General features: G+C 37.7%; 5 protein-coding genes across 6 annotated transcripts; 2 read left to right on the top strand and 3 right to left on the bottom strand.

The window, feature by feature from the left end:
- Window positions 1–405: 405 nt before the first annotated feature.
- On the bottom strand, window positions 406–6,549 carry LOC130746977 (uncharacterized). Of its 2 annotated transcripts, none has more exons than XM_057599783.1 (2): window positions 6,299–6,549; window positions 406–1,145 (listed from the first exon to the last, which is right to left on the bottom strand). In XM_057599783.1, the coding sequence occupies exon 2, from the start codon at window positions 1,143–1,145 to the stop codon at window positions 585–587; it is 561 nt and encodes a 186-aa protein (XP_057455766.1). In that variant the 5' UTR covers window positions 6,299–6,549; the 3' UTR covers window positions 406–584. The 2 variants fall into 2 exon arrangements, with proteins under 2 accessions (XP_057455766.1, XP_057455767.1); XM_057599784.1 differs by lacking the exon at window positions 6,299–6,549 and adding an exon at window positions 1,908–2,204.
- LOC130744945 (uncharacterized) lies at window positions 4,588–7,391 on the bottom strand. Its single transcript, XM_057597103.1, has 2 exons — window positions 6,299–7,391; window positions 4,588–4,640 (listed from the first exon to the last, which is right to left on the bottom strand). Exons 1-2 carry the CDS (start codon window positions 7,389–7,391, stop codon window positions 4,588–4,590), a joined length of 1,146 nt encoding a protein of 381 aa, XP_057453086.1.
- A 434-nt stretch (window positions 7,392–7,825) lies between these two features.
- Window positions 7,826–9,765, bottom strand: LOC130742940 (uncharacterized). Its single transcript, XM_057595048.1, has 2 exons — window positions 9,328–9,765; window positions 7,826–8,565 (listed from the first exon to the last, which is right to left on the bottom strand). Exon 2 carries the CDS (start codon window positions 8,563–8,565, stop codon window positions 8,005–8,007), a length of 561 nt encoding a protein of 186 aa, XP_057451031.1. The 5' UTR covers window positions 9,328–9,765; the 3' UTR covers window positions 7,826–8,004.
- Window positions 9,766–11,011: 1,246 nt separating this feature from the next.
- LOC130746976 (transcription factor MYB15-like) lies at window positions 11,012–13,677 on the top strand. The gene is made up of 3 exons (XM_057599782.1): window positions 11,012–11,414; window positions 11,751–11,880; window positions 12,934–13,677. Exons 1-3 carry the CDS (start codon window positions 11,282–11,284, stop codon window positions 13,370–13,372), a joined length of 702 nt encoding a protein of 233 aa, XP_057455765.1. The 5' UTR covers window positions 11,012–11,281; the 3' UTR covers window positions 13,373–13,677.
- A 6,107-nt stretch (window positions 13,678–19,784) lies between these two features.
- On the top strand, window positions 19,785–21,081 carry LOC130746975 (transcription factor MYB13-like). Its single transcript, XM_057599781.1, has 3 exons — window positions 19,785–20,018; window positions 20,135–20,264; window positions 20,384–21,081. Exons 1-3 carry the CDS (start codon window positions 19,886–19,888, stop codon window positions 21,030–21,032), a joined length of 912 nt encoding a protein of 303 aa, XP_057455764.1. The 5' UTR covers window positions 19,785–19,885; the 3' UTR covers window positions 21,033–21,081.
- Window positions 21,082–27,395: the final 6,314 nt, after the last annotated feature.

Here is a 27,395-nt window from a genome sequence, read left to right as displayed (position 1 = left end):
AAAACAAAAAGAAACAATCCTCTTGTCACACGCTCATGAGACTTTTTTAATCCATAGAACCTTTCCCTCAATTTCAAAACCTGGTGGTTGAGTTACATAGACCTCTTCTTCATGTTGGATTCCACCCCTCTTCTTCATGCATGTGTAGTGCCTCTCCATGAGGGTACTAGTGAGGGTACTAGTCATGTCCTTTTTTTTGCTACCGGCCACTCCATGTGTAGTGCCTCTCGTGATGAGGGTACTAGTTGTAACGCCCCGATTTCTCGGACGTCACGAAAAACCAAAAATCATGATTTTCACAAAGAATTTTCGCCGTCCATTTATTAATCTTCATTAAATGACAAAGATCCAATTATTACGAAAGTTCTCAGCGTTAAATATAAATCAAATAAACAAACGTGCGAGTAAGGAAAACGAACGATTGATATAAATCCAATAACTGAAATAATGTACGGTGGCCACACCCATGTGTGTAAACAAAACCACCCTAGTAATCTGACAAAATTGTTTACATTTGAAAATCAACTACAAGTACTTCAAAGTAAAATAAAAGCTCCAAAAATAAAACAGCGCTCTCAACCCAATCAAGGCCACTCGTTGCAGTCTGCATCTTCTCTGGCCCACATGTTGGAAGGCTCCGGCGTCTCCTCTCCTGGCTTCGGAAGCTCAACTTTCATGTCCAGGTTCCACTGCCTCAATGCCTCCAAGCTCCACCCAAACCCTAATGGTACGGGATCCATGAGTTCCTGATTCAGCTCTTGCTCGGGTGGTGCAATGGGGCTCACCGGCTCCTCCTTCGGCACCAAAAGTCCCTCTGTCGGATTCTGGTACTCGGAAGTCACTGAAGGCTCGCTCCCCTCGCCTGACTCGTAGCCTGGCCCCTCACTAGGGTCCGACTCCGAACCGCTGAGGAAATCCATCCCTAAGGGGAGTCCAAAACGGAAGGGTGCGTGAGGAAACCGAATCTTCCCTCTGATAGGATGAGTCTCAACAATCTGCCCAGCTTGGTCTCTTTTGAAGATGGTCGCGCCGCCGACGTACACGTTCTTCTCCTGGCGGTAGTCGACACCCCAGGCCGTGTCCTCATCAAAACTATGGAGATAAATCTCCCAGTCCTGATCCACTAGCTCCTTCCGGATCACCATCTGTTGGCGTTAAGCGCCCAAACAACAAATAGCAAATAGAGAGGGTCAACTTCTGACTCTCAAATATCTCTAGTCTCTAGCATGTTATAGACAATATAATATCATCATTAATCAACAGAACATAACTAAAAGGTTAATCACATAGCCTAAGTTTCAGTTAGTCTATGCGTCCTCACTTTTCACACAACCACCTTTCACCTTGGATCCAACACCATTCGTCCAGCAGACGAACAACACCATGAGCAAAGCTCACAACATCATGGCGTTCCTTGGAACGACCACAGCACACCATGGGTCAGACACCCACAAGTCATAACATCACGGTTCAAACCGCATTCACCCTCGCGTGCAAGTTATCCGTTTTGTCTCTAACGGAACCACTGTTCTCATGGTTCATAGTCCTAATCAGACCTATATTCCACTAATCATAATTTACTTGCATGCGAGTAAACATCATAAAATCCTAGTCTCATGTTACTACTTCAAGTAAATAGACAGGCATTTTATCTCATGTTATTGAAATTAAATAACATCATGCATAATTTCACTTAGCAAATAAGGCATACTTGAACTAGCATACATCAACTAACTAGTTCTATAGCATACTAAGAATTTATCATATTAACTTAGTAATAAATCATACATCATATCATCACTTAGCATAATATTGAATACTAATACTAAGCATGTTATCAACCACACTCGCATACAACTTCACATGCAGGAAAGCAGTAAGACTTCTCTAGACGGAAGTGCCCTCACCTTGGCTACGCTTTCCACGCGAGATCGAGTACGTTCGATCTAACCTTTCCGTGCGCGAACCTGCACGGACCAACAAACTAGGGTTAGAATTTGAAGGAAAAAGGAGCATCATTTCCCCCCTTCAAATATTCGAACCCCATCCCCTAAAACCAAACAATATTTCATCTTCTTCTTGTAAACAAGAAGAAAAAATACTTGAGTTCACTACTTCCCGAAGGAAGCAGAGCTTAGTTACTATAGGAATTATTTCCTATAGAGGTCAAGAAGAACTCTGGAGAGGGAGAGATAGAGACTCACAAAAATTTGGAGAGCTCTAAGTTGTGATTTTCCCTTCACTAGAGACTCCTATTTATAGTGGAGGATGTGGAGGTAAAAATACGATAAAACCCTTAATTTTAGCCCAAGCCCAAGGGCAAAAATATAATTTTAATTAATTTTTATTCAAATTAATTACTTTTCCACTAAGCAAGTAACAAACTCCCCTAAATTCCCTCTAACAACCTTGGCCGTCCCCCCCCTTCTAGTTTGTTAGGATATTTGTTTTTTTTTTTTTATTATTAAAACACTAAACACATGGAAATAATTTTCAAATTTGAAAAACCAAACCATTATCCTAACAAAGTTTCGGCCACCACCCTAGAAGAAAATATATCTTCAATTCTTTTTTTTTTCTTTTCTTATTTCCAAAATAACATTAAATCCAATTAAAAAAAATTATTTAAATAAAAACTCCAAAACACTTTATATTTACTTAACAAATAAATAAGTAAATCTCCTCCTCCAATATAATAGATATAAGTCTCGAAAATTCCCTTTTATGCATATTCTATGCACTACTCGAATTTCATGCATGTGCATGCATGCATATCGACTACTCGCGCCTTACGTAATAATTAATTACGTAATAAATTACTATACAGCCGATATAGTAACAATTTATCAGTAATTTCTCCTTACCGAATAAAACATCGTACTTTATATTATTCTTCAATAATACAAAACATAAATAAATCACCGGGTCTTACAATACTCCCCCCCTTAAAATAGTTTCGACCTCGAAACTTAAGGGTCTACAAACAACTCGGGATGTGATTCCCGCATTTTATCCTCTAATTCCCAAGTCGCATCGCCCGTAGCTTGATTCCATACAACCTTCACTAAGGATACTTCCTTGTTCCTCAAGCGTTTGGTGCTTTTGTCGACGATCTTGATGGGCGGCATTTCCATCGTTAGATCATCCTTCAGCTGAATATCATCAGGTTCAATCACATGAGAATTATCAGCCATATACCTCCGAAGTTGCGACACATGCAGCACATCATGTATGTTGGATAGGAACGGCGGTAAGGCAATCCTATACGCCACGGGTCCAACACGCTCCGTAATCTGGTACGGTCCGATAAACTTTGGAGTAAGCTTCTTTGACTTGATCGCCCTTCCGACACCTGTCATCGGGGTAACCCGCAAGAAGACATGATCTCCAGCTTGAAACTCCAACTCCTTCCTGCGATTGTCAGCATAACTTTTCTGACGACTCTGCGAAACCCTCATCTTCTCTTGGATTCGCTTCACCTCTTCTGTGGTTTGCTGTACTAATTCAGGCCCAACAATCAAGTTCTCCCCATCTTGATGCCAGCACAAGGGTGTACGGCACCTCCGACCATACAACGCTTCATAAGGCGCCATCCCTATACTTGCATGAAAACTATTGTTGTAAGTGAACTCGATCAATGGCAACATCTCATCCCAGCTGCCTTTGTGATCCAGTACACAAGCTCTTAGCAAATCCTCCAAGGATTGGATGGTCCTCTCGGTTTGCCCATCCGTCTGTGGATGATAAGCGGAACTCAATTTCAACCTGGTTCCCAAAGCCCGCTGCAAAGCTTCCCAGAAACGCGAGGTAAACCTCGGGTCTCTGTCCGACACAATGCTAGATGGCACACCGTGCAAGCGTACAATCTCAGCAATGTATATCTCCGCCAACCTCTCTACCTTGTAGTTCAGATTGATTGGCACGAAGTGAGCAGTCTTCGTCAATCGATCAACTACAACCCAAATTGCATCGAACTTCCTTCGTGTAAGCGGCAACGCCGTCACGAAGTCCATGGAAATGCTATCCCATTTCCACTCCGGGACATCCAATGACTGCAGCTTTCCTGCTGGTTTCTGATGTTCCACCTTCGCCTTCTGACACGTCAAACATGTCGACACATACTCAGCTACTTGTTTCTTCATCCCAGGCCACCAGAAATGAAGTTTCAAGTCCTGATACATCTTATTCATCCCCGGATGAATACTCAATCTGCTTTTGTGACCTTCATCCAAGATCAGCTTCCTCATTACTGCATCATTGGGTACACAAACTCGTCCCTTACAACGCAGAATATCGTCGTTCCCAATAGCGAACTCAGACGCTTTTCCTTGTACCACAAGCTTGCGCCATTCAATCAACCCTTCATCGGTCTCTTGTTTCGACTTTATCTCATCCAAGAGTCCACTAGACACCGTCACCATTCCAAAGCTCAGCTTCCCCGGTGCGAGTTCAACATTCAAACTCAGATCACGGAAAGCCTCCAACAATTCTAACTCCTTGACCATCAACGAGGATACATGTATAGCCTTTCGACTCAGAGCATCAGCTACAACATTGGTCTTCCCCGGATGATACTGTAATGAGAACTCATAGTCTTGCAGAAACTCCATCCACCGTCTCTGCCTCATGTTCAGATCCTTCTGATCAAACAAGTACTTCAAACTCTTGTGATCACTATAGATCGTGAACGTACTGCCATACAAGTAATGTCTCCAGATCTTGAGAGCATACACTATAGCAGCCAACTCCAAATCATGCGTAGGGTAATTCTTCTCATGGACTTTCAACTGTCGCGAAGCATAAGCAATCACCCTCTTCTCTTGCATCATCACACAACCCAAACCATTATGCGACGCATCACAGTACACGTCGTATGGTTCTCCCTCCTTTGGCAAAGCTAGTACAGGTGCGGTGGTCAACCGCTTCTTCATTTCTTGGAAGCTAGCCTCACACTTCTCCGTCCACGCAAACGGTTGATCCTTCTTTGTCAAATGAGTCAACGGTGCAGTCAACTTGGCGTAATCCTTCACGAAACGCCGATAGTAGCCAGCAAGCCCAACAAAACTTCTGATATCACTTGCTGTCTTCGGTTGTTCCCATGCCAAAACTGATTCAATTTTGCTGGGGTCCACTGCCACACCTTTGCTAGATATGACATGACCAAGGAACTTCACTTCCTCCATCCAGAACTCACACTTTCCTCCATTAGCATAGAGTTCCTTCTTCCGCAACACCTCTAGCACTTGACGTAAATGCTCCTCATGTTCCTCCTTACTCTTCGAGTAAATTAGAATATCGTCTATGAACACCACCACGAACTTGTCCAAGAATGGCCTGAACACTCGGTTCATGTAGTCCATAAAAACTGCGGGTGCATTAGTAACTCCAAATGGCATCACGAGATATTCATAATGTCCATATCGAGTTCTGAATGCCGTCTTCTGAATGTCAGCCTCCTTCACCCGAATCTGGTGATACCCTGATTTCAGATCAATCTTCGAGAAAACAACTGCTCCCCGAAGTTGGTCCATCAAGTCGTCTATCCGAGGCATCGGATAACGATTCTTCACTGTCACCTTGTTTAGTTGTCGGTAATCTACACACAACCTGGACCTCCCGTCCTTCTTCTTTACCAACAACACTGGCGCTCCCCAAGGAGACACACTCGGTCGAATAAATCCCTTTGAAGAGAGATCATCCAACTGTTTTGCCAATTCCATCAATTCCGCTGGTGCCATCCGATACGGCGCCATCGATATCGGTCCCGTGCCGGGCATGATGTCAATGGAGAACTCCGTCTCCCTTACTGGTGGCAATCCGGGCACATCCTCCGGAAAAACATCCACATAGTCTTGCACTATCGAGATGTTCCGTACATCACTATCGTTTCTTGCTTCCGCCACGATAGAGTTCACGAACGCCGGTGAACCCTTCTTCAAATGGTACGAATTCAAATAATCCGTAACGCCTGAATCCGGAAATACCACGGCCTTGTTAGCACAATCCAAAAGAACATGATATTGCGCCAACCAGTCCATCCCCAGAATCACATCGAGCTCTTTAAGCCCTAAACATATAAGGTTTGCAAGGAACTTCCGATCCTCGTAAACCAACGGACATTTCAAGCATGCCGTGCGAGTAACTAAGCGATCGGCAGCAGGGGTTGTCACCACCATATCGAAAAGTAACTCTGAGGTTAGCAACCCTATTTTCTTCGCACACTCATCAGATATAAACGAGTGCGTAGCACCCGAATCAAACAAAACCATCAAGGAGATACCAGCAATAGTACACGTACCCTGAATAAGATCTTCAACACCCTCAGCTTGCTTGCCAGTAACAGCAAAGACACGTCCCTTAGCAACTGGACGTCTCCCCCTTGCCGTATTCAACACAGGTTCAGCTTTTGGCGCATCAGGACAGTTTGTCGAGATGTGCCCCGTCTTCTGGCACTTCCAGCAAGTAATCTCTTTCCCACATTCATTGGCATAGTGCCCTTTCTCATTACACTTGAAACAAGTAACATCTTCTCTCGGAGTTTTTGCTCCGACTTTGGCAGATGATGTCCTACCAGTTGCATTCTGATAAGACTTCTTTTGACCAGCCCTACCCTTTTCAGTCTTCCCAGCTTGTTTCTGACCAGACCTGATTGGCCCTCCACTTTCCTGTCGGTTCCCTCGACGATTCTTCATGACCTCAACCTCGCGAGACTTCTCAACCAGTTGTTGAAAGACTCTGACTCCCAAAGGTCTGACGGACTCCTCAATTTCATCCCTCAAACCAATCATGAAACGGTTGCAGAGATACCCTTCATCAACTTGTTCTCGGAAGAAGCGAAAGTACTTCGACAGACTCTCCAGCTTGGCTGCATATTCCCCAACAGTCATGCTTCCTTGTTTCAGTCTGAGGAAACGGTTCTCCATATCATCTCTTGCAGTCTCTGGAAAGTACTTGTTCAGAAAAGCTGTTTTGAATGAATCCCAGGTAATAGCCACCTGGTTAGTCGTCATCAACAGCCTGGTGCTCCTCCACCAGTACTCTGCATCCCCTTTCAGCATGAAGGTAGCGAGATTCACCTTCTCTCCATCAGTTGTGTGCAAAGCTTCAAAAATCTTTTCCAGCTCTTGGATCCAAAGATCCGCTTTCTCGGGTTCAACTTCCCCTTCAAACTTTGGCGGGTTCTGCCGATTGAAATCAGTTCTCATCCTGACCTGATCCTGGTTCAGCTCCCGTTCCAACCTCTGCGCCATTCTGGCATGTTCTTCAGCCTCTCTCTGAGCTTGTGCAGCAGCCATCGTAACACTAGCATTAGCCTGCTGAGCCACCACTTGGGCCAATTGAGCCATGGCCTGAGCGAGCTGAGCGTTAGTTGGGTCCTGTCTAGGAGGCATGATGTCAAACCTGCTTGTTGATAAAACCACAACCAAACGTCAGTTCCTCAGTCAGAGAGATGATCTAACAGTAAAAACTTTCAACCAAAGCATCATGGCATTGATACTCCACCCCAAATAAGATCACACTTCAAACATCTTAGCAAACAAGTCTACCCAATCTCACCGCGAAGTTTTGAAAACACATTTATCAAACAAAACACCACGAGTTCGAAAACTCGTAAGCCCAAAACCTTTAGTGCTCTGGTTTCTCAACCGGAGCTCTGATACCACAGTGTAACGCCCCGATTTCTCGGACGTCACGAAAAACCAAAAATCATGATTTTCACAAAGAATTTTCGCCGTCCATTTATTAATCTTCATTAAATGACAAAGATCCAATTATTACGAAAGTTCTCAGCGTTAAATATAAATCAAATAAACAAACGTGCGAGTAAGGAAAACGAACGATTGATATAAATCCAATAACTGAAATAATGTACGGTGGCCACACCCATGTGTGTAAACAAAACCACCCTAGTAATCTGACAAAATTGTTTACATTTGAAAATCAACTACAAGTACTTCAAAGTAAAATAAAAGCTCCAAAAATAAAACAGCGCTCTCAACCCAATCAAGGCCACTCGTTGCAGTCTGCATCTTCTCTGGCCCACATGTTGGAAGGCTCCGGCGTCTCCTCTCCTGGCTTCGGAAGCTCAACTTTCATGTCCAGGTTCCACTGCCTCAATGCCTCCAAGCTCCACCCAAACCCTAATGGTACGGGATCCATGAGTCCCTGATTCAGCTCTTGCTCGGGTGGTGCAATGGGGCTCACCGGCTCCTCCTTCGGCACCAAAAGTCCCTCTGTCGGATTCCGGTACTCGGAAGTCACTGAAGGCTCGCTCCCCTCGCCTGACTCGTAGCCTGGCCCCTCACTAGGGTCCGACTCCGAACCGCTGAGGAAATCCATCCCTAAGGGGAGTCCAAAACGGAAGGGTGCGTGAGGAAACCGAATCTTCCCTCTGATAGGCTGAGTCTCAACAATCTGCCCAGCTTGGTCTCTTTTGAAGATGGTCGCGCCGCCGACGTACACGTTCTTCTCCTGGCGGTAGTCGACACCCCAGGCCGTGTCCTCATCAAAACTATGGAGATAAATCTCCCAGTCCTGATCCACTAGCTCCTTCCGGATCACCATCTGTTGGCGTTAAGCGCCCAAACAACAAATAGCAAATAGAGAGGGTCAACTTCTGACTCTCAAATATCTCTAGTCTCTAGCATGTTATAGACAATATAATATCATCATTAATCAACAGAACATAACTAAAAGGTTAATCACATAGCCTAAGTTTCAGTTAGTCTATGCGTCCTCACTTTTCACACAACCACCTTTCACCTTGGATCCAACACCATTCGTCCAGCAGACGAACAACACCATGAGCAAAGCTCACAACATCATGGCGTTCCTTGGAACGACCACAGCACACCATGGGTCAGACACCCACAAGTCATAACATCACGGTTCAAACCGCATTCACCCTCGCGTGCAAGTTATCCGTTTTGTCTCTAACGGAACCACTGTTCTCATGGTTCATAGTCCTAACCAGACCTATGTTCCACTAATCATAATTTACTTGCATGCGAGTAAACATCATAAAATCCTAGTCTCATGTTACTACTTCAAGTAAATAGACAGGCATTTTATCTCATGTTATTGAAATTAAATAACATCATGCATAATTTCACTTAGCAAATAAGGCATACTTGAACTAGCATACATCAACTAACTAGTTCTATAGCATACTAAGAATTTATCATATTAACTTAGTAATAAATCATACATCATATCATCACTTAGCATAATATTGAATACTAATACTAAGCATGTTATCAACCACACTCGCATACAACTTCACATGCAGGAAAGCAGTAAGACTTCTCTAGACGGAAGTGCCCTCACCTTGGCTACGCTTTCCACGCGAGATCGAGTACGTTCGATCTAACCTTTCCGTGCGCGAACCTGCACGGACCAACAAACTAGGGTTAGAATTTGAAGGAAAAAGGAGCATCATTTCCCCCCTTCAAATATTCGAACCCCATCCCCTAAAACCAAACAATATTTCATCTTCTTCTTGTAAACAAGAAGAAAAAATACTTGAGTTCACTACTTCCCGAAGGAAGCAGAGCTTAGTTACTATAGGAATTATTTCCTATAGAGGTCAAGAAGAACTCTGGAGAGGGAGAGATAGAGACTCACAAAAATTTGGAGAGCTCTGAGTTGTGATTTTCCCTTCACTAGAGACTCCTATTTATAGTGGAGGATGTGGAGGTAAAAATACGATAAAACCCTTAATTTTAGCCCAAGCCCAAGGGCAAAAATATAATTTTAATTAATTTTTATTCAAATTAATTACTTTTTCACTAAGCAAGTAACAAACTCCCCTAAATTCCCTCTAACAACCTTGGCCGTCCCCCCCTTCTAGTTTGTTAGGATATTTGTTTTTTTTTATTTATTATTAAAACACTAAACACATGGAAATAATTTTCAAATTTGAAAAACCAAACCATTATCCTAACAAAGTTTCGGCCACCACCCTAGAAGAAAATATATCTTCAATTCTTTTTTTTTTTCTTTTCTTATTTCCAAAATAACATTAAATCCAATTAAAAAAAATTATTTAAATAAAAACTCCAAAACACTTTATATTTACTTAACAAATAAATAAGTAAATCTCCTCCTCCAATATAATAGATATAAGTCTCGAAAATTCCCTTTTATGCATATTCTATGCACTACTCGAATTTCATGCATGTGCATGCATGCATATCGACTACTCGCGCCTTACGTAATAATTAATTACATAATAAATTACTATACAGCCGATATAGTAACAATTTATCAGTAATTTCTCCTTACCGAATAAAACATCGTACTTTATATTATTCTTCAATAATACAAAACATAAATAAATCACCGGGTCTTACACTAGTCATGTCTTTTTTTTGCTAATTGTACTAGTCATAGTCATGTCTTTAAAGATTAATGATGAGGTTGTTTAAATAGCCCATGTGAGTTACTAACCTACAATTCCATGTACCAATATGATTTTTTATAAATAAAGTAATAAATAAAATATAAAAATTCTAACTTGTTTATCTTCAATGTGATTAGACGATGAGTTATTTAACTCAAACATTTTCATGAGTCATTTAGACAACCACATTATCGATTTGTCTTTCTTCTATTCCTATTTCAATTATGATTCGTTGACCCCTCAATTTTATTTTCACTTTAACTATCTTTTTCTTCTTATCCAGTCAAATCATTCATCATATATCTTACTTTTTCTCTATTTTTTTATATCTCTCCACTAATTTATTTATTCTCTACTTATAATGAAATGAAATGTGAACAAAACATTATTCATTCCTATTTTCCTGTGTGTGAATTTGGGATGCAAATAGATTCATTTGTTTTCTATTTAAATTCTGTCATCTGTCAGATTAAAATATTAAATGATCGATATATTTTGCAAGGCTACAAACAACTTGGGACCTAGTGAGTTATGACTCTTCTGTTTCTCGTACACGCGTGAGTCACATTTTATTTTTGTTTTATAGCTTGTGCATTTTACTTTTTTCGCTCTCCTTTGGCGTGATGCACGTTTTGGTTAGAAAACACATATAAATGAGAATATCCAAGGTTTACTAATTCAGTTTCTATACATTCACAATTACTTTTTCTTCCATTTACTTACTCTTTCTAGCTCTATCTTCTTTTCTTATCATATTAATTATCACACATTTTTCAATTATCTCTTCTATAATTTCTATCAGAGTGTAAGTGTGAGTGAAATTAGGGTGTGAACAAGTTAATTATTTTCCTTAAGTAGCTAGTCAGCTCTGAGACATCGATGGTGAGAACCCCTTCTTTTGACAAAGATGGACTGAAGAAAGGAACATGGACACCTGAGGAAGACGAGAAGTTGGTTGCTTATGTTACTAGGTATGGCCACTGGAATTGGCGTCTACTCCCCAAGTTTGCAGGTATATATAATGCTGCATGTTGAAATTAGTATGTAACTTCTATATATATATATATATATATATATATATATATATATATATATTCAGTCACTCTTATTTTCATGATCATAACCAACTCTGGTGGCCATATTAGACCTATATATGTAAGTGATCCAATGAGAGTTTTACTGTTTTAAGCATTGGTCTGCAACGCAGCTGCAGCCGCACGCAACTATAAGTATATAACCATGAACAAATTAAGAACCTAACCAAATTAAACAATGTGATTTTCTTTAGTTTTGTGTTGGTATACCATCAATATCATTGGTCTGTTATTTGGTTTTACTTAATTCTCAGGACTTGCAAGGTGTGGGAAGAGTTGCAGACTCAGGTGGCTGAATTACCTAAGGCCAAACCTCAAGAGAGGGAACTATACTCAAGAAGAGGAGGAGACTATTATCAAGCTGTACAAAATGCTGGGTACCAGGTATGAAGCCTTATCCGATCCGAAGCTTTTGCAGCAAACCTATGCCATTGCCATGTGCTAACTGATATCTGTCGCTTTCAAAATAATTTATGATTCATCCTTTACCGTCAGAGACGTATGAGAGATAAATTAGGTATAGAAATGATAGATATATAGTTTCCCAATAATGTTACTTACACACCTCTCATTTGAGGTGGAAGAGGTGAAATGAAGAGAGAGATAGGAAGAAAAGAAAAAGTAAGAGAGAGAAAGTATGAGATTTGATAGATGATAAGAGGAAAGAGATAGAAACAAAAAAAGGTGGAAATGAAGTGTTTAAAAAATGAGGTGTGTATATATCATTGTTGATAGTTTCCTGCACTTAAAATTTTCCCATATGTTACCCCATAAGATTGTACTTACTCTGTTCCTTAACTATTGTCTATAAAAAAAACATACATATTAAAAAATATTAAAAATGAAATTTATTTTTCTAATTTTCCTAAAAATATCATTTCTTTTCGAGATTAATTTCTATGCACCGATAATGTAAAAAGTTTTACACAATCATTCAATCACAACCTTCCATTTTCTATTTTAGATATTATTAAATTCAAAATTAATTGTCAGTTAACAAAATAAAGGGATGTGATTGATTGATGGTGTAAAACTTATTTACACCGTCGGTGTATAGAAATTAATCTATTTATTTTCTGATTTTACCATTTAAAATATATATTTCTCTCTTCATTTATTGTTCTTACATTGACATTACTTAAATAGTATGATATTCATTTGAAATTCTAAGTATACAAATATATAGGTACAAATTATATTTTCTTTTGGAAAATTATTTTCATCTAAGTGGACAGTCGGTGGCAAAATGGGTCAACGGTATGTGCGGCGGACCAAATCCTCCAAAAAAATAGTTGGGGGCGGATTAGCCCACTTTTAATATATGGATTGAAAGTTTCAACCCAACCCATATTTGAGTTGGATGGCGGACCGGTAGGTTGACCCACTCAAGAACACGAATCTTAAAATGCAATTAAAGCTTTTCCTTTGCACTGGTAGATGGTCTGCGATTGCTGCTCAGATGCCAGGAAGATCAGATAACGAAATTAAAAATCACTGGCACACCAACCTCAAGAAGCGATACCAACACAGCTCAATCACAAAATCTCAAGTCTCCAAGCCAAACGACCACTCCCCCGTGCAGGAAACTGCAAACAACATAAATGGTCCTTTCGAAACACTTCAAATCACTCAACTAGCTGATTCATCTTCGCCCGAATCCTCATCCACAAACATGGAGTACACCAATGTTACCAACAATGATGATTATAATCTGGATAGGGAAGTTGAATTTGCCTTTCTGGATTCAGACAGATATGGTGATATGATCAGTGGAAACTTCTGGTTCGAGCCATATATGCTTGACATTTCCTATGCAAAATCAAGTGAAAACTTTGAGTGCTTTAGCCCAGTCTTTGATGCTGAGCTTTGGAGTTGATACGATGAGTGATATATATATATATATATATATATCTGCTTGGTGAGTGCACTGAAGATGATGTTTTATTTAGAGTTGATACCTTTTTCCTCCAATTATTGACAAAAAATGAATCAAATGTAGGTGGAAAAGGATATGTAATAATTTCTATATACATCCGACATTTGTTTTCTTCTCTTGTGGGGTGGAGTTTCTCTGTTTCTGCAAACTGTGTGAATCTATTTTCATAATAAAGTTATAGTGATGTGTGTGTATGGTGGGTCACCCTACTATACGTGGATGTGCAAATGCCAATCGAATTAATGAAGAAAAGAAGAACATTGTTCACAAATAATTAAAATAAATTTATTAAACATTTAGTTTAATGGTACTCGAAACCAATGATGACACTACAAGAATATAATTGTTTGAAAAAAAGAGAATAGAATAGTCTATTTTAGCGTTTAAAAATCAGCGTCGGCCATCACACCCATGTCAATTTTGGTCTATTTGGGTCGCCTTGGCTGATGCAACACCAACGCAAGAGAGGTAAAAAAATCTTGCTTTATATTTGTATATTTCGGCCCAAAGTTAACTTTTGTCAGTTAAGTGGCATTTAAAGTCAGTTAAAGTGGACACAAAGCTAACTTGAAGTCGGTCATGTGACTGGCAGATAGCGGTGGCCTGAAGCTGACTCTATGCCCGAGTTAGTGTTGTCAGTAGCATTGCTGTCTGTCCAACAATTTTAATTAGTCTACTCTTCTAGCTTCTTGATCTCGTCATGTTGGGGAGGTTGTTAAGCTTAACTTTGATGCACCTGTTTCTCATTTGAGCATGACAAGTTTTGGCTTTGTTTCTTGGAATGACCATTATGTCGATGGCGGCTACGTCGACGCCGGTAGAGATTTTGTCACAAGTTATAGCCGAGGCCCTCAGCTTTAAGTGAGCTATTTCTATGGTTACTAATCTTTGTTGGAGGATTTAATTTGAAACTAATTGTTTTCAAGTGTTTGAGGTCTGGAAGTGCTCTTATAGGGGAAATTCTTATTTTGCGTCTGTTGTTCGCGACTGTAGACACTTAATTAGTTTCCAATGTTGATGTTTTTGAGTTTTTATTTATTTATCATGCTAGTAATTCTGTTGTTGATTTCTTAGCTAGACTTTCAAGTCATTTGAATAATGGAGTTTGGATTGAGAGTATCACTCCAAAGTTTCTTCTTTGATTCATCGGCCTCTGTATATCTATTTCTTCCTAATGATCGAATGAAGTATGTTCAAACAAAAATGCCTTAACTATTCACAAAGTCATTATATATTGCGGTTATCGTCAAGAGTATATTCCATTGATGTTTTTTTAAGAGAAAAGTGGTCAAGTGGAACTCTATCTTGGAATTAGTATTAGACACGCTTTCAAATTCAACTGTAAAAATCTCGTGAGTCAATTGCCAATGTGACTCACACATCCATATATTGTTAGTATAAAATTATTTGAAGTTTAAACATATAAAATTTATATGTTTAATTTCTTTTTTCTTCTCTATATTTGTAGAAATTTCTTCTCTATATTTGTAGAGATGTTGACAGCTGATTATAATTCAATTTTCTTATAATAAGGCGAAGTCAATACCACTTTTAGACCAGGTTTTTGTCCTGATATTTGGATTGCAACTATCAATATATATAAGCCGTTGGGAACCTGATAATTATTTTTTAAAGGTATATTTTCACATGAGCTAATTAATTAAGAAGACTTTTGACCAATGACTTTCATGAAAGATGAAGAAAGTTTTCTAAAGTAGAAAATTGTAACACTATTGGATAATTATTAGTTCAAATATGCTCCAGGCAGGACATCAATTTATAATCACGAGAATTTTTTGGCATTGGAGTGGACAGCGGGAAATTCAGTCTTTATGTTTTTTTATAGTTTTCCTTGGAGATTTTATTTTGACCATAAAAATTTAGTACTCTTTTTTCTTTATCAGGTTTTTCCAAAGAGTTTTTTTCTGATAAGATTAAATAAGCTTAATTTCTATAGTCTTTCTCCTTTGAGGTGGTGGGTGGTGGGTTTTTTTGTAAGTAGGAGGATCTTTGGCGATGCTTTTGTAAAGTCATTACATTTAATTTATTTTTTCCTCTTACTACTTGTATTGGGTTGAAGTACCTCATTTCAATATATCTCATTTGCTTATTAAAAAAAAATGAGAATTTTTTTTATGAGCTAATATTAATTTTGTACCAACTGACATACCCGAAACCGCGTCGTTTTGATCCATGCATTTAATAATTATTAAGAATTGAGTGTCCAGAATCTGACCTCCATAGTATTGAAAGAAAAAAAATTCTACATCTGACTCTATCAATTAGCGGTTTAGATTCTCTCAATTTTTTTTGTAAGTTAAGCTTTTGTATTTATTTTTCATTTTATATGTATTAAATATATTAACATTTTAAATATTTATGAAGGGGTAAATAGGCAAGTTGGTCCCTAAATGTGTCAGCCGCCTTCAAGTTGGTCCCTAAACTTTTAAAATGCATCCCGCGGTCCCTGAATGTGGCAAAAGTCATTCAAATTAATCCCTAACGTTAAAAAATGTGACGGACGTTAACGACAACAGTGACATGGATTTTTGTTTTTTATTTGGGAGAGCTGACATGGAAATTATTTATTTCTCCCCCCAAAATGAAATTCCCTGAACACGTGTCAAAGGCTAATTGGCTGAAATTGTAGTTAAATTGGTCCCTTACCAGCTTAATTAACTTAAAACAAAATTAAACAATCCAACCTTCATCTTCTTCCTCCCAACCCAACCTTCAAATTTTAGAAACCTTCATCTTCTTTCTCCTCGTCGCTGTAAAAACCAATCTCCCTAGACCCTCATCTTCCCACGCAAACCCCCTTGCTTTCTCTCGTTACTGCCTCCTTCGCCACTCGCTCCGACACCACCATGTTCCTGTTCCGCCACGTCACCATTGTTCTTCTTCCTTGTCCTTGCTGATTCAGAAACAGAACCCACCACTCTTTTCCTTCGATTCTTGCAAATCACACACAGAAGAAGCAAGAATATCAGTAACAGAACCACCTCACCGATGCGAAAAGAGTGAGAAGCTTCAAAGTTAGAACTTTGAGCCAAAGGGTATCGTCGATAATGGATGGCGGTGGTGATGTTGGGTTTTCTTTTGCTCTCATTTACAATCGATTAATTTGTTAGTAAAATACAGTTCTTGCTAAATCATTTTGTGCATCAAATAATTAGATAAATCTGTACAATCCTCTAATTTAATCTATCTAATTAATCAATTGTAATATTTAGAACTCACTGATCCCAAGCCAAAATGTCAATACATAAAATAGAAATGGAATTATTTACACACCACCGCCATAATTGCCACAATGATCTGTAATCAACCAAATGAAAATTATTTCCCCTTCCTTCTTTTTTTCTACAACATGCATGTGTCTTTTCTATTGGACACTACCCAGCCGCTTTCTACCCAGTACGCATCCACTGTGTAGGTTTGATCTGGCTTCTCTCAATCTATCTCTATCTCTGTTCAAATCTTCATCCAAATACTTGACTAGTAGCAAGGAGAAAAAACCAGGTAAAATCCATGGTGGATCGGGAACAAGTGGTGCTGCTGTGAATTATCAAACTGTTCCACCATCTACCTCACAGGTTCAGACTTCTTCAGCACCACCCACCTGGGTTTGGGTTTGGTTTTGGTTTTGGAGATAAGAAAATGGAATTAGAAATTTTTCTGGGTTTTCAAGTTTAAACTTTAAACTTGAAGAGGGAAGAAGATAATAGAGGTTGAAAATGATTAGGGATGAAGATAAGAAGTTAGGATATAATTTTTTTTTGTTTAATACTAGGGACTAGTTTGCCACATTCAGGGACTAACTTGACGTCCAAATGTTTTCCCAACATTTTCAGTTCCACATAGGCGTCCACATAGGCAAAAAAAATTAGAAAAAAATATTTTGTTAATGTATGTTTCTTTTTTTAACGTTAGGGACTAATTTGAATGACGTTTGACACATTCAGGGACCGCGTGATATATTTTAAAAGTTTAGGGATCAACTTGAAGGCGGCTGACACATATTCAGGGACCAACTTGGCTATTTACCCATTTATGAAATGAGATATAGACAATTTTTCGATGTATAAAAAAAGAAGTGAGATATAGACACAATTACACAATATTTAATAATTAACGTTATCCATTGATTTACTTGAGCAAGTATGGATCATACTCACTTACTTTAGCACATGGTAAACTGGAATCCAGAAAACGACAATAAATCATTAAATCGTCAGTATAGCAGGACATATCCTATTACGATCTCATACTTCTGACATCATCAGTACTACTATTCCATCTCTAATTTAACCATGTGTGATTGCACTATTAACTTTAATACGGAGTAATTGAATTACGAGACATAACTATTTCCATTATTAAGTGTTGAACTTTTGCTTGATTAGTAATCTTAGTAAACGATCTAAGAGTCACTTCCTAGTACTACAATTCTGTTTTCTTAAAATTTATTTGCATCGGGTACGATACTATTGTTCCCGAGACTATTGTTCTTGCCAAAGGTTCAATAGTAATAGTTCAATTTGTTTCTTGGAACACACATTAGGATTTGAATATTTGTAAGTGCAAGTTGATATAGAAGTGTGTTAAATCTGTGCTTGAAATTTAATATCTACACCTGTTTCACGATACAATTAATGGTAGATGCACCACAACTACTTTATTTTTTATTGGAATTAAGAAATAAATATTTGTGAAGTATACTTTATTTCTTTACAAACCATAAAAATTTGTGAGCTCAAAATATCCTTCACAAATTTTTAATTCTTACTACTAGCAACAAATAAAGTACATATGGTGCAACAACCATTAATTATATCTGTGGATATAAAATATCAAGCAAAGATTCAACACACAACAGTATCAACTTGCCCTTACAGATATTAAAACCCTAACTTGCAGCCTAAGAAACAAGCAAAAATTGAACTAGAACGATAGTCTCCGGCAACAGCGCTAAACTTAATCGAGGTCGTACCAGATGCTAATAAATTTTAAGAAAATAGAGCTGTAGTACTAGAGGTGACTCCCATGTCGTTTTTCAGGGATTACGAGTAGAGTAAAGGTTCAACACTTAAAACGCACGCACACAAAAAGGCTTGTGATTTGGTTTCAGTAAGCATAAAATTAAAAATATATTAGCAAAATATATTTAAACGGACAAATCTCTATAGTTCAATATATCTCAACTCAATCATTAATTCAACAGATAAATTCATTCTTATTGATTCCCTAATTCGTGAGAATTAATTAACTGAGCAAAAATTAATTTACAGTTCCAAAAATTAAGCGATTATGAAACAGTTGCGAATTTACACAAACTAAGCGATCATGCATCAATCCTTATTTCTAAAAGAACGAAATTAAGCAAACAATAGATTTAGAAACAAAGATGAAGAGGATTAATAAAGAACTGATTTTTCATTAAGAACAATACCTCAAGAGTGCGATATACTTAGCTTCCAAAGGGATTCAATCTAGGAAGTTAACCTTTCATGTATGGATGAACAAAAGCAATGTAAGTAATAGAGAAAGTATGAACATAAGAGCAAACCTTGAATAATAAACTAAAATTCAAAATTATATTGCAAAGAAAAATGTGTCTCAAGTTGTTTCAACACAAATCCTTATATAAGGCTGAAACCATATCCTAAATAAAAATCAAATCCTATAAATAAAATCTGAAAATAACAAACCAAAATAAAATAGAATCCTAAAGATATATATCTTGAAAATAAAACCCTAAAATATAATCTAAAATACAATCTCCACTTTAGCACAAATAAAATCTTGATTCCACAATTCTCAAAATGTCCTTGATGCAAATATGACCTGAAAATAATAATAAATTTAATTAGACCAAATAATTCAAAATCATGCCAAACAAGGTCAATTAATTATCGTACCAAAAAAAATGTCAATTAATTACAAAGAATCATCAATAATAACAAATTAAAATTATGAATAATGGGTAAAATATTACTCACATCACGAACAAATGACAACATCGTGTAATTTAAGGTTGTTCTTTGTGTTAGTAGATTTGCCGCGCCGCACGTGTTAATTAATTTTGGAAGGTTTCGTGTTGGTTTCCTGAAAGATAAGCAGTACTACGTGACAAATTTCATGTGAACCGAAGAAGAAACAAACATTTTTCTAGTACTATTATTTTGAGTAAGAGAATAGTTTAGTGTATAAGCAGACATTGGAAGTTTTACAGGAATATTTTATTTATCGATTCCTTTAAAATTTGTTTATAGAACAACAAACACGTTTTGGTTGTGAAAGCTAAGAGTATAAATAAGTGAGTGGTCAAATGCAGAGAAACCCAACACTCTCTCCATCAAACTAAACATACAGGACCACTATCTCTCTCGATTACCCTGCTAAAGAAACACATATCACACTCACTACTCATCAATTTTGAGTCTGATAAAGATGGCAAGAACACCTTCATGTGACAAAAGTGGGATGAGGAAAGGAACATGGACTGCAGAAGAAGATAAGAAGTTAATTGCTTATGTCACCAGGTATGGCTGCTGGAACTGGCGCCAACTCCCCAAGTTTGCAGGTAATTGATCTTCAAAATTGAAATCTTAGTTGGATCTCCTTCATAATTAAGCTAATTAGTACTGAAGACTGATTAATTATAGTCAAGAACTAATGTTGCATTGGTTTTTTATGCAGGTCTTGCAAGGTGTGGGAAAAGTTGCAGATTGAGGTGGTTGAATTATCTAAGGCCTAACATCAAAAGAGGGAATTTCACTCAAGAAGAAGAAGAGATCATCATCAGAATGCACAAAAAGCTAGGCAATAGGTATGAAGCCACATTTGAACACAAGAGTTTCAAACAACACTTGGAACATTTTAGGAATTCCCAATTGAATCAATTATTTGAACATGTGCTAATTTTATTTTTGATCCCTTTACTTGCAGATGGTCTACCATAGCAGCTGAGTTACCAGGAAGAACAGATAGTGAAGTCAAGAACCATTGGCACACCACCCTCAAGAGAACTGTTCATGAACAGAACACTGTCACAAATGAAGAAACCAAAGTCTCAAATTCAAAAAATGAGAGGGACCCTGTTCCCAAAAGTGGAATAGCATCCCTTCTGGTTACTCCTCCACCAGCAACTTCAATCTCAGGCAGCATTGGTGCACTATCCCCTTTCTCAACCTCTAGCGAGTTCTCATGCACAACTTCAGATCTGACTACTTCTTCCAGCAGTGAAATGTTGGTGTTTGAAGATGACTTTGATTTTCTGGATGATTTTACAGAGAATGTCAATGAAAATTTCTGGTCAGACTTAGAACCATATCTGGCTAACATTTCCAACAAACCAAATGAAACAGAGCTGCAAATTGAGACTAATTGTGCTCTTCAAAATCAAGACAATATCCAGATCCTTGATGCTTGTGAATTGTCTCCCAATCAGTCCTCAAGCGAAAATTTGATCCTTGAGAGTGACTTTGGCTGCTTTCTGGATGAAAACACAGACCGAACACTTGATAATTTCTGGGGACAACCATATGTTACTGACATGTCCTTTGTGCGTGAGTCTGAATATATTTTTATGATGTAGATAAGACTTATTTTCCCTTTCAATAAAACTCAAGTTATACTTTATCCAATCAATGTTTATCTTAATGCTTGCTCCATGAATGCGCGCATGTATGCATGATTTACGTTTAAGGATGTGATCTAAATGGAGAAACTGAATTAATCAAGGATTTAGATGACGAAAGTATGTATAATTCAAGGGATAGTTGAATTTACCTCCCCTAAGATTTGTCATTATTGTTGGAAAAATTGCGTGTATTTCGAAAGTCTCACAATACCTTTGATAAGTCTTCTAAAGGTTTATATACCAAACTTCACATAGGTGATAAAGAGCTAGTTCAGGATTAGGACGGTCAAACACATCTTAAAATACATTGTTTTTTTTTAAGTTAAAAGATATATATTAATATAGATAAAGTTGAGATATATCCCCTCCCAACAATGGGTACAGTAACCAAGCCAACAAAACCTGGCAAAGACTTAAACACTACAGCAAAGGCCCTCCAAACAGCTCTAAAAACCTCGCAAGCAAACAACTTGTAACGATTACACCCATAGAAGAGGTCCTATTAAAGCCGAAAACAACGACAGGTACAATTCTATCAATCGCACGCCACCTGCAATAGAAAACCACCTAGGTAGTGTACACCACAATACCCAAAACGCCATAAAGCTGAGACTAAAACCTAAAACCCCAGTAGAAAGCATAAAATAGAAACACACTAAGAAAAACAAGATCACACGTGCAAGCAAAACAGAAAACTCCAACATTGCCTCCAAAACACCACTGAGCTCAAGCAACAACCCTCAAGGAGAACCATAGACCAAACAACGATCCACCAGCCAAAAACCACGGGACATCCACCACAGCGGCGTGCTAAAAAGACTCATCCAACCACAGATTTGAGAAACCTGCCAAGAATGTCAACAACTCGGTTGGGTGAGGGGTGGGTCACCGGAAGGACATCAAACGCCATCACTTCGGGAGCGGAACTGCACTTGAAATACATTGTTTCGGTATTTTTTTCTTCAGGATTTGTAAATTACATGGCAATTAAACTAGGTATCTTTATTACTAGATTTGAAGAAACTGAAATGACCCGAAAAGGGAGGAATTTCAAAATCGGCTTGAAACCCAAAATTTGACCTGAACCATAAATCAGACATGATCCCTAAATTCGACTTGTCCAAACCGACGCCGAAGCCGACCAGACTGACCCAGTGTCGACACACTCGACCCATATGCCCCAAGCCATAAACCATATACCTGACCTGATCCCTAAAGTCCTGCCTAAACCCTTAATTCGACCTAACCATTTTGCTTAGCCAACTCAACACCGACATGCCTGGCTTGTAGCCGACTCGCTCGAGCCGACACCTACCTGAAGCCGATACAACCGACCTTGCCTAAACCTTAAAATCGGTCCTAAACCCTATACTCGAACTGGACCCCTTAAATCGGTCCTAAATCCTTTATCTGACTTGTCCATTTTTCCTTGCCAATTCGGCATCGACACACTCGAATTGGCGTCGACCCTCGCGAGCCATTGTTGAATCACTTGTACCGATACATACCTTGCCCAATTCATCCAATATGGTCGGTGTAGGCCGTGTTTCAAATTTAGGGTTAAAAGCTAGGCCAACCCACCTATCTCGGCGGGTCCAGACCTGATTCACTGATTTGTCTTATTCATTTATTTCTTTTTTAATTTATTTATTATATTTTAAAATTTTTAAATAACTGTAATTTAACACAATTACTAATTCTATCTTAGTTAAACCTAAAACTTGTCTTTTTTCGAGGTCAATGCTAAATCCAATTTTAAATTTTTTATTGTTTACTCAATTCAAATTTCAATCGATTCAAATTTCTAAATTCACATTTATCTCCATACGCTGTTTCATCCTTTTTTTTTTTTTTGAAAGTCTTAATGTCATCTAAATGTGCTTTCCATATACATAAGCTAAATTAACCTTAAGTATTCATATCCAACAAGTCAATATATATTGTGCGTGTTTTTTTTAAGTGTCATTAAAAGAGTGTGCGTATATTAATCCATTTATTTTTTAATGGTTAAGTTGAATTCTATCTTGGAGACACGCTTTCAAATCTACTACTTCTTATTTGCAAGTTTCAATTTCACTATTCCTTCAAAACCACCAATCGCTGCTCGCCACGTGTCTGCAGCTTTAACAAGTTTTTTTTTTTTTTTTTTTTTCAGTTGGAACTTGGGAAACGACGTCGTTCTCCCTTTTTCACTGTGACTCCCCTACGATGACGAACCCCAATTTGCAGTCCTTCCTTCTGCACTCTTCACGCCGCCTCCTCTTTTCCCATCACCTTCTCTCTTCCCCTCGAACCCACCACCACCGACCACCTCCACTCGGGTCCATTCAGCGCTGCCACCACCTCCTCTTTTCCCATCACCACCGCACCAGCTCCTCTCTTCCCCCTCAAACCCACCACCACCGACCACCTCTTCACCGTCAGAATTGTGCCGCCACCTTCAACACAACCTAAATTGAGCACCACCGCCATCGCTCCCTTTCTTTCCAGATCGTGCCGACGCCGCCGCCCTTCCGTACTTTTTCCCCGATTTCTCGCTTCCTCTGTATCAGTGTCACCGATTTCCCCCGTTTCCAGCGGTTACCGACGTCACTCAGCGCAAAAGACTTACTTTCCACGACCCTCGGTGTGCTCCCACGGATTCTCCGGTGATGGCCATCACATCTCCCTGTCTACTATCACGTGGGTAAGCCTTTGTAACAATTCTTTTTTGTACTTCAACCCACTGTATCTTAACCCTTCTCATACGTTTTCTCCTATTTTCGTCCTTTTTATGTATTTTTTATCTGATATAGTTGATTAGATGTGCATTTTTTTTAGGGGATTTGGTACTTGGTTTAGCACTTCTCATACGTTTCCTCCTAATTCCATCCCATTGTTATCTTCGATTCTTTCATTTTTTATGCATCTATCATTTCTATTCTGAGCAGAAGTTGGGATTAGGTATGTAGATGTAGATGGAGGGTTATAGGTGGAAGGCTTTACAGAGACTCTTCTATTATTTTGTTTCTTCAGATAGATTTGGCTATAAATATCCCCTTAGTTCTCATTCACACTTTACCTCCCCTTCCGGTTAGCTCTGCTATTTAACCCTTTTATTTGTGTGTTATGAACTCTTTAGATGATCAGCACTATTAATTCAATCAGGAGTAACAAAATATTCAGGATTCGTGTGTTATCAACTGTTCTGCAAAATATTTTGTCTTGCCATTTGTTGCCTTGCCTGATTTCTTTTCTCTTTTTCTCAGATATGTGTATTCTGGAGCTCTACTTTTGTAAATCAAGGTTCTGCTGGAGCAACTAATAAAACTATGCAGAAGGGGCAATGGTAATTGTGCAGGAAGGTAATTTTGCAGCTAATTCATTTGATTATATCACAATTTGAAAGCTTATTTTAACTTTTGTAAGTTTACATGATTAATTTTCTTTAAATTTCATGTATCTCATTCATTTTAAGTAGTTTTTAGATCCTAAATGTGAAGAGGTCTGAATATCAGTTTGGTACTTGATTAAATGTTTGGCTTTGTTTATAATCGTGATTGTGATGATGGTCCAACTTCAATCTTTATCCTATTACGAGAACTATTTATTATTTTGAATGGTGGTTGAATCATTGGTGGAAGGACTTTGAAGTCAATAAATATGAGATTGGATTATTCATAATTTGTCTTGGGCTATTTTTTATAATATTATAATGGAGAATCTGTTGAAGATCTTAAAACCTTCATTGTTTGCAAAAGTTTTTAATTTTTGTTTTGGACATTTTGTATTGTTGTGCTTTTGGTATCACACTCGTGTTTTAGTTAGTTGTATATAAAATGGTCTGGTTTACTCTCCCTTCATGGCTGTGTTTTTCCTTATTCTTCACATGTTCTTGAAAGCCAATTGTTGAAAGGCATGAAGCTATTTTAATTTTAGAATATTAGAGAATTTGATATTTGATATTAAAACCTTCAGAGCTCACATAATGTTTTATTCAAGTGTTCACAACAATTGTGTAAAAACAGGTTAGCTTCTTTTATTCAAGTGTTCACGTTTCCAATAAGATGACATACTCCATTGATCATACAAATAGTTACCTGTTACCCTATTAATATTTTAATTATCTCCTATTGGTTATAGACTATAGAGTAATGAGCTTTTCCCTTTTCATTCTCTATAAATACTCCCATTGTTTTGTTGTTTTCCCATCCTCATCCTCAAATCCTCAATTGATATTGCATATGAAGTTGTGAGTTATACTGATACTGATGTCTTTTAATGATTCTATATTGTTGGTCCATATTCCTGGTATTACCCCTTTGGAAGCATTATTTAATTGCTTATAACGCCCTCTTTTTTAAGAGGTATTAGTCATGATTAGAGTTTTTTATACTTTCTTAGCTTGAATCATGTTCTGATCACACATTTCTCTTCTTTATTGTTATTATAGACAGAAAAGTGAGACCAAATATTACATGTTTCCTTTTCAATGCTAATCATTTACATAGTTGGTTGATTATAGCCATAACACATGGATGGAACATGGATGCTAATCTTTGATTTGACATTTTTTTATTTGATTTGTCCTTCAACTGTTGACAGTTTATTTAACATTATCCAACAGCGTTCAGGTTGCCTTGGCAGTACTCTAGCTGTGATGAAGAAATCATCGAAATTTCTTCCGATACATGCTTTGTTTTGGCTTTTACTTTTGAAATGAAAAGATTGGATGTTTTTTTTATTCTATGATTAAGAATATATCGCCAAAAGTGTACCTCGCGCTATATAGTATTTTGATTTAGTCCTTGGAAATAATAACATTTAATTCTTTTTTTAATGTTTCACTTTCTATGTGCAATTTACCTGCCTTGAAGATTACTTTTTGTTTTCTGATCACAGGCATAACTTTGGCATGTAATTATAATTAGTAAAGCATTAGAAGTATGTTATGCCGGTTATTTCTCTCAATATTGGTATTTGTGTTAAATTCTATATATGCAGGTCATTGGCTGGTCAATTTGGTTTCTGAGTATCTCTTTTTGGAGAAAAGTTGGGCCAAGGATGAAAGCAAATTAAAGGTACGAGTTTCTAAATTATAATTACAAGCTATACCCTTTTATATGATAAAGATACTTGCTTTTGCTTGCCATATTATTTTCTTCTTACATATGCAGCAATATATATGAAATGACTAGGAACCCCTGAATAAGCTTTAGTTTGTATTCTGGAATTTAAGTGTTTCATTACTCTTTCTGCAGTCATGCCTCCAACGGCTGAGTGATTTCCCGCTTCCATTTTGGTTGGCTCTATTTGTAGAAGGAACACGCTTTACACAGGCCAAACTCTTAGTTGCACAGGAATATGCAACCTCCACTGGATTGCCTGTTCCGAGAAATGTTTTGATTCCTACAACTAAGGTGATGTATAACTATTTTTTCCGCTTCATTTGTCTTCAAACTTCCCTTGCATTTATTTTTCATACGTTGCCTAGATTTGAAGCTATACTATTTTGATCTGATATAACTACCAGGCTTAACTGTTCCATGTATAGCATCTATCACTTGCAAATCGTAGCAGCATTGTCTATGAAACTGTTACTATTGTTCTGCTTGTGATTAAGTTGATTTCATTCTAGCGAGCAAGGGTAGCTAAAAGTTTAATTCAGTTTGGTGGTTTTGTGGATAACACATTCTTGAATCACATGCTAGCTAGGTTCATATGGTCATAGTGAATCGATTGATGCAATTTTTTGAGGACTGAAACAAAATGATTCAAGAGGAGTAGCTAAACATAAGCTATTCAAATTTGAAGCATTTTTATATATTAGAATATTTAAGGATAGAGGGAAAGGAGGCAGTTAGAGGAATTAGTTCTATGGTATGTCGATTAGGTACAGTTTGAGAATTTAGTATTGAGAGGGGATATGGTCATATGGTTTAGAAATATTGGTAATTATGGAAGGATTCTTCAGTAAGTTAGGAAGTTTAAATAAAAGTTTTTCATATTCTCAGTTTTTAATAAAACAGTTTATTTCCTTTGTAGGTATTAGTTTCTCATTTAACTTCCCTGGGTTTCCTAATCCTATCCTAACTACATAGTGAAAATGGCCCAATGTTTTTTGTTTCTTTTCCAAATTTAATTAGTTGCTATGTTCTTCCGAAGCACCAAAAAAAAAAGTTGCTATGCCTTTCTTTATATTTTAGATAATGATTAATCTAAGATGGAGAAAAGTTCAATTTTAGATTAGCTTGGATGAAATGATGTACTGGTCACCCTTAGGTCTTAAGTTCTGTTTTTTAATAGCTAAATTAATTAATGCTAAACAAAGTCTTTTAC

Source organism: Lotus japonicus, chromosome 3, assembly GCF_012489685.1.
Source record: "Lotus japonicus ecotype B-129 chromosome 3, LjGifu_v1.2".
In the NCBI taxonomy this organism is placed as follows: Eukaryota; Viridiplantae; Streptophyta; class Magnoliopsida; order Fabales; family Fabaceae; genus Lotus; species Lotus japonicus.
The sequence above is the reverse complement of the archived record's forward strand: the minus strand, read 5'-3'. Positions and strand labels throughout refer to the sequence as shown.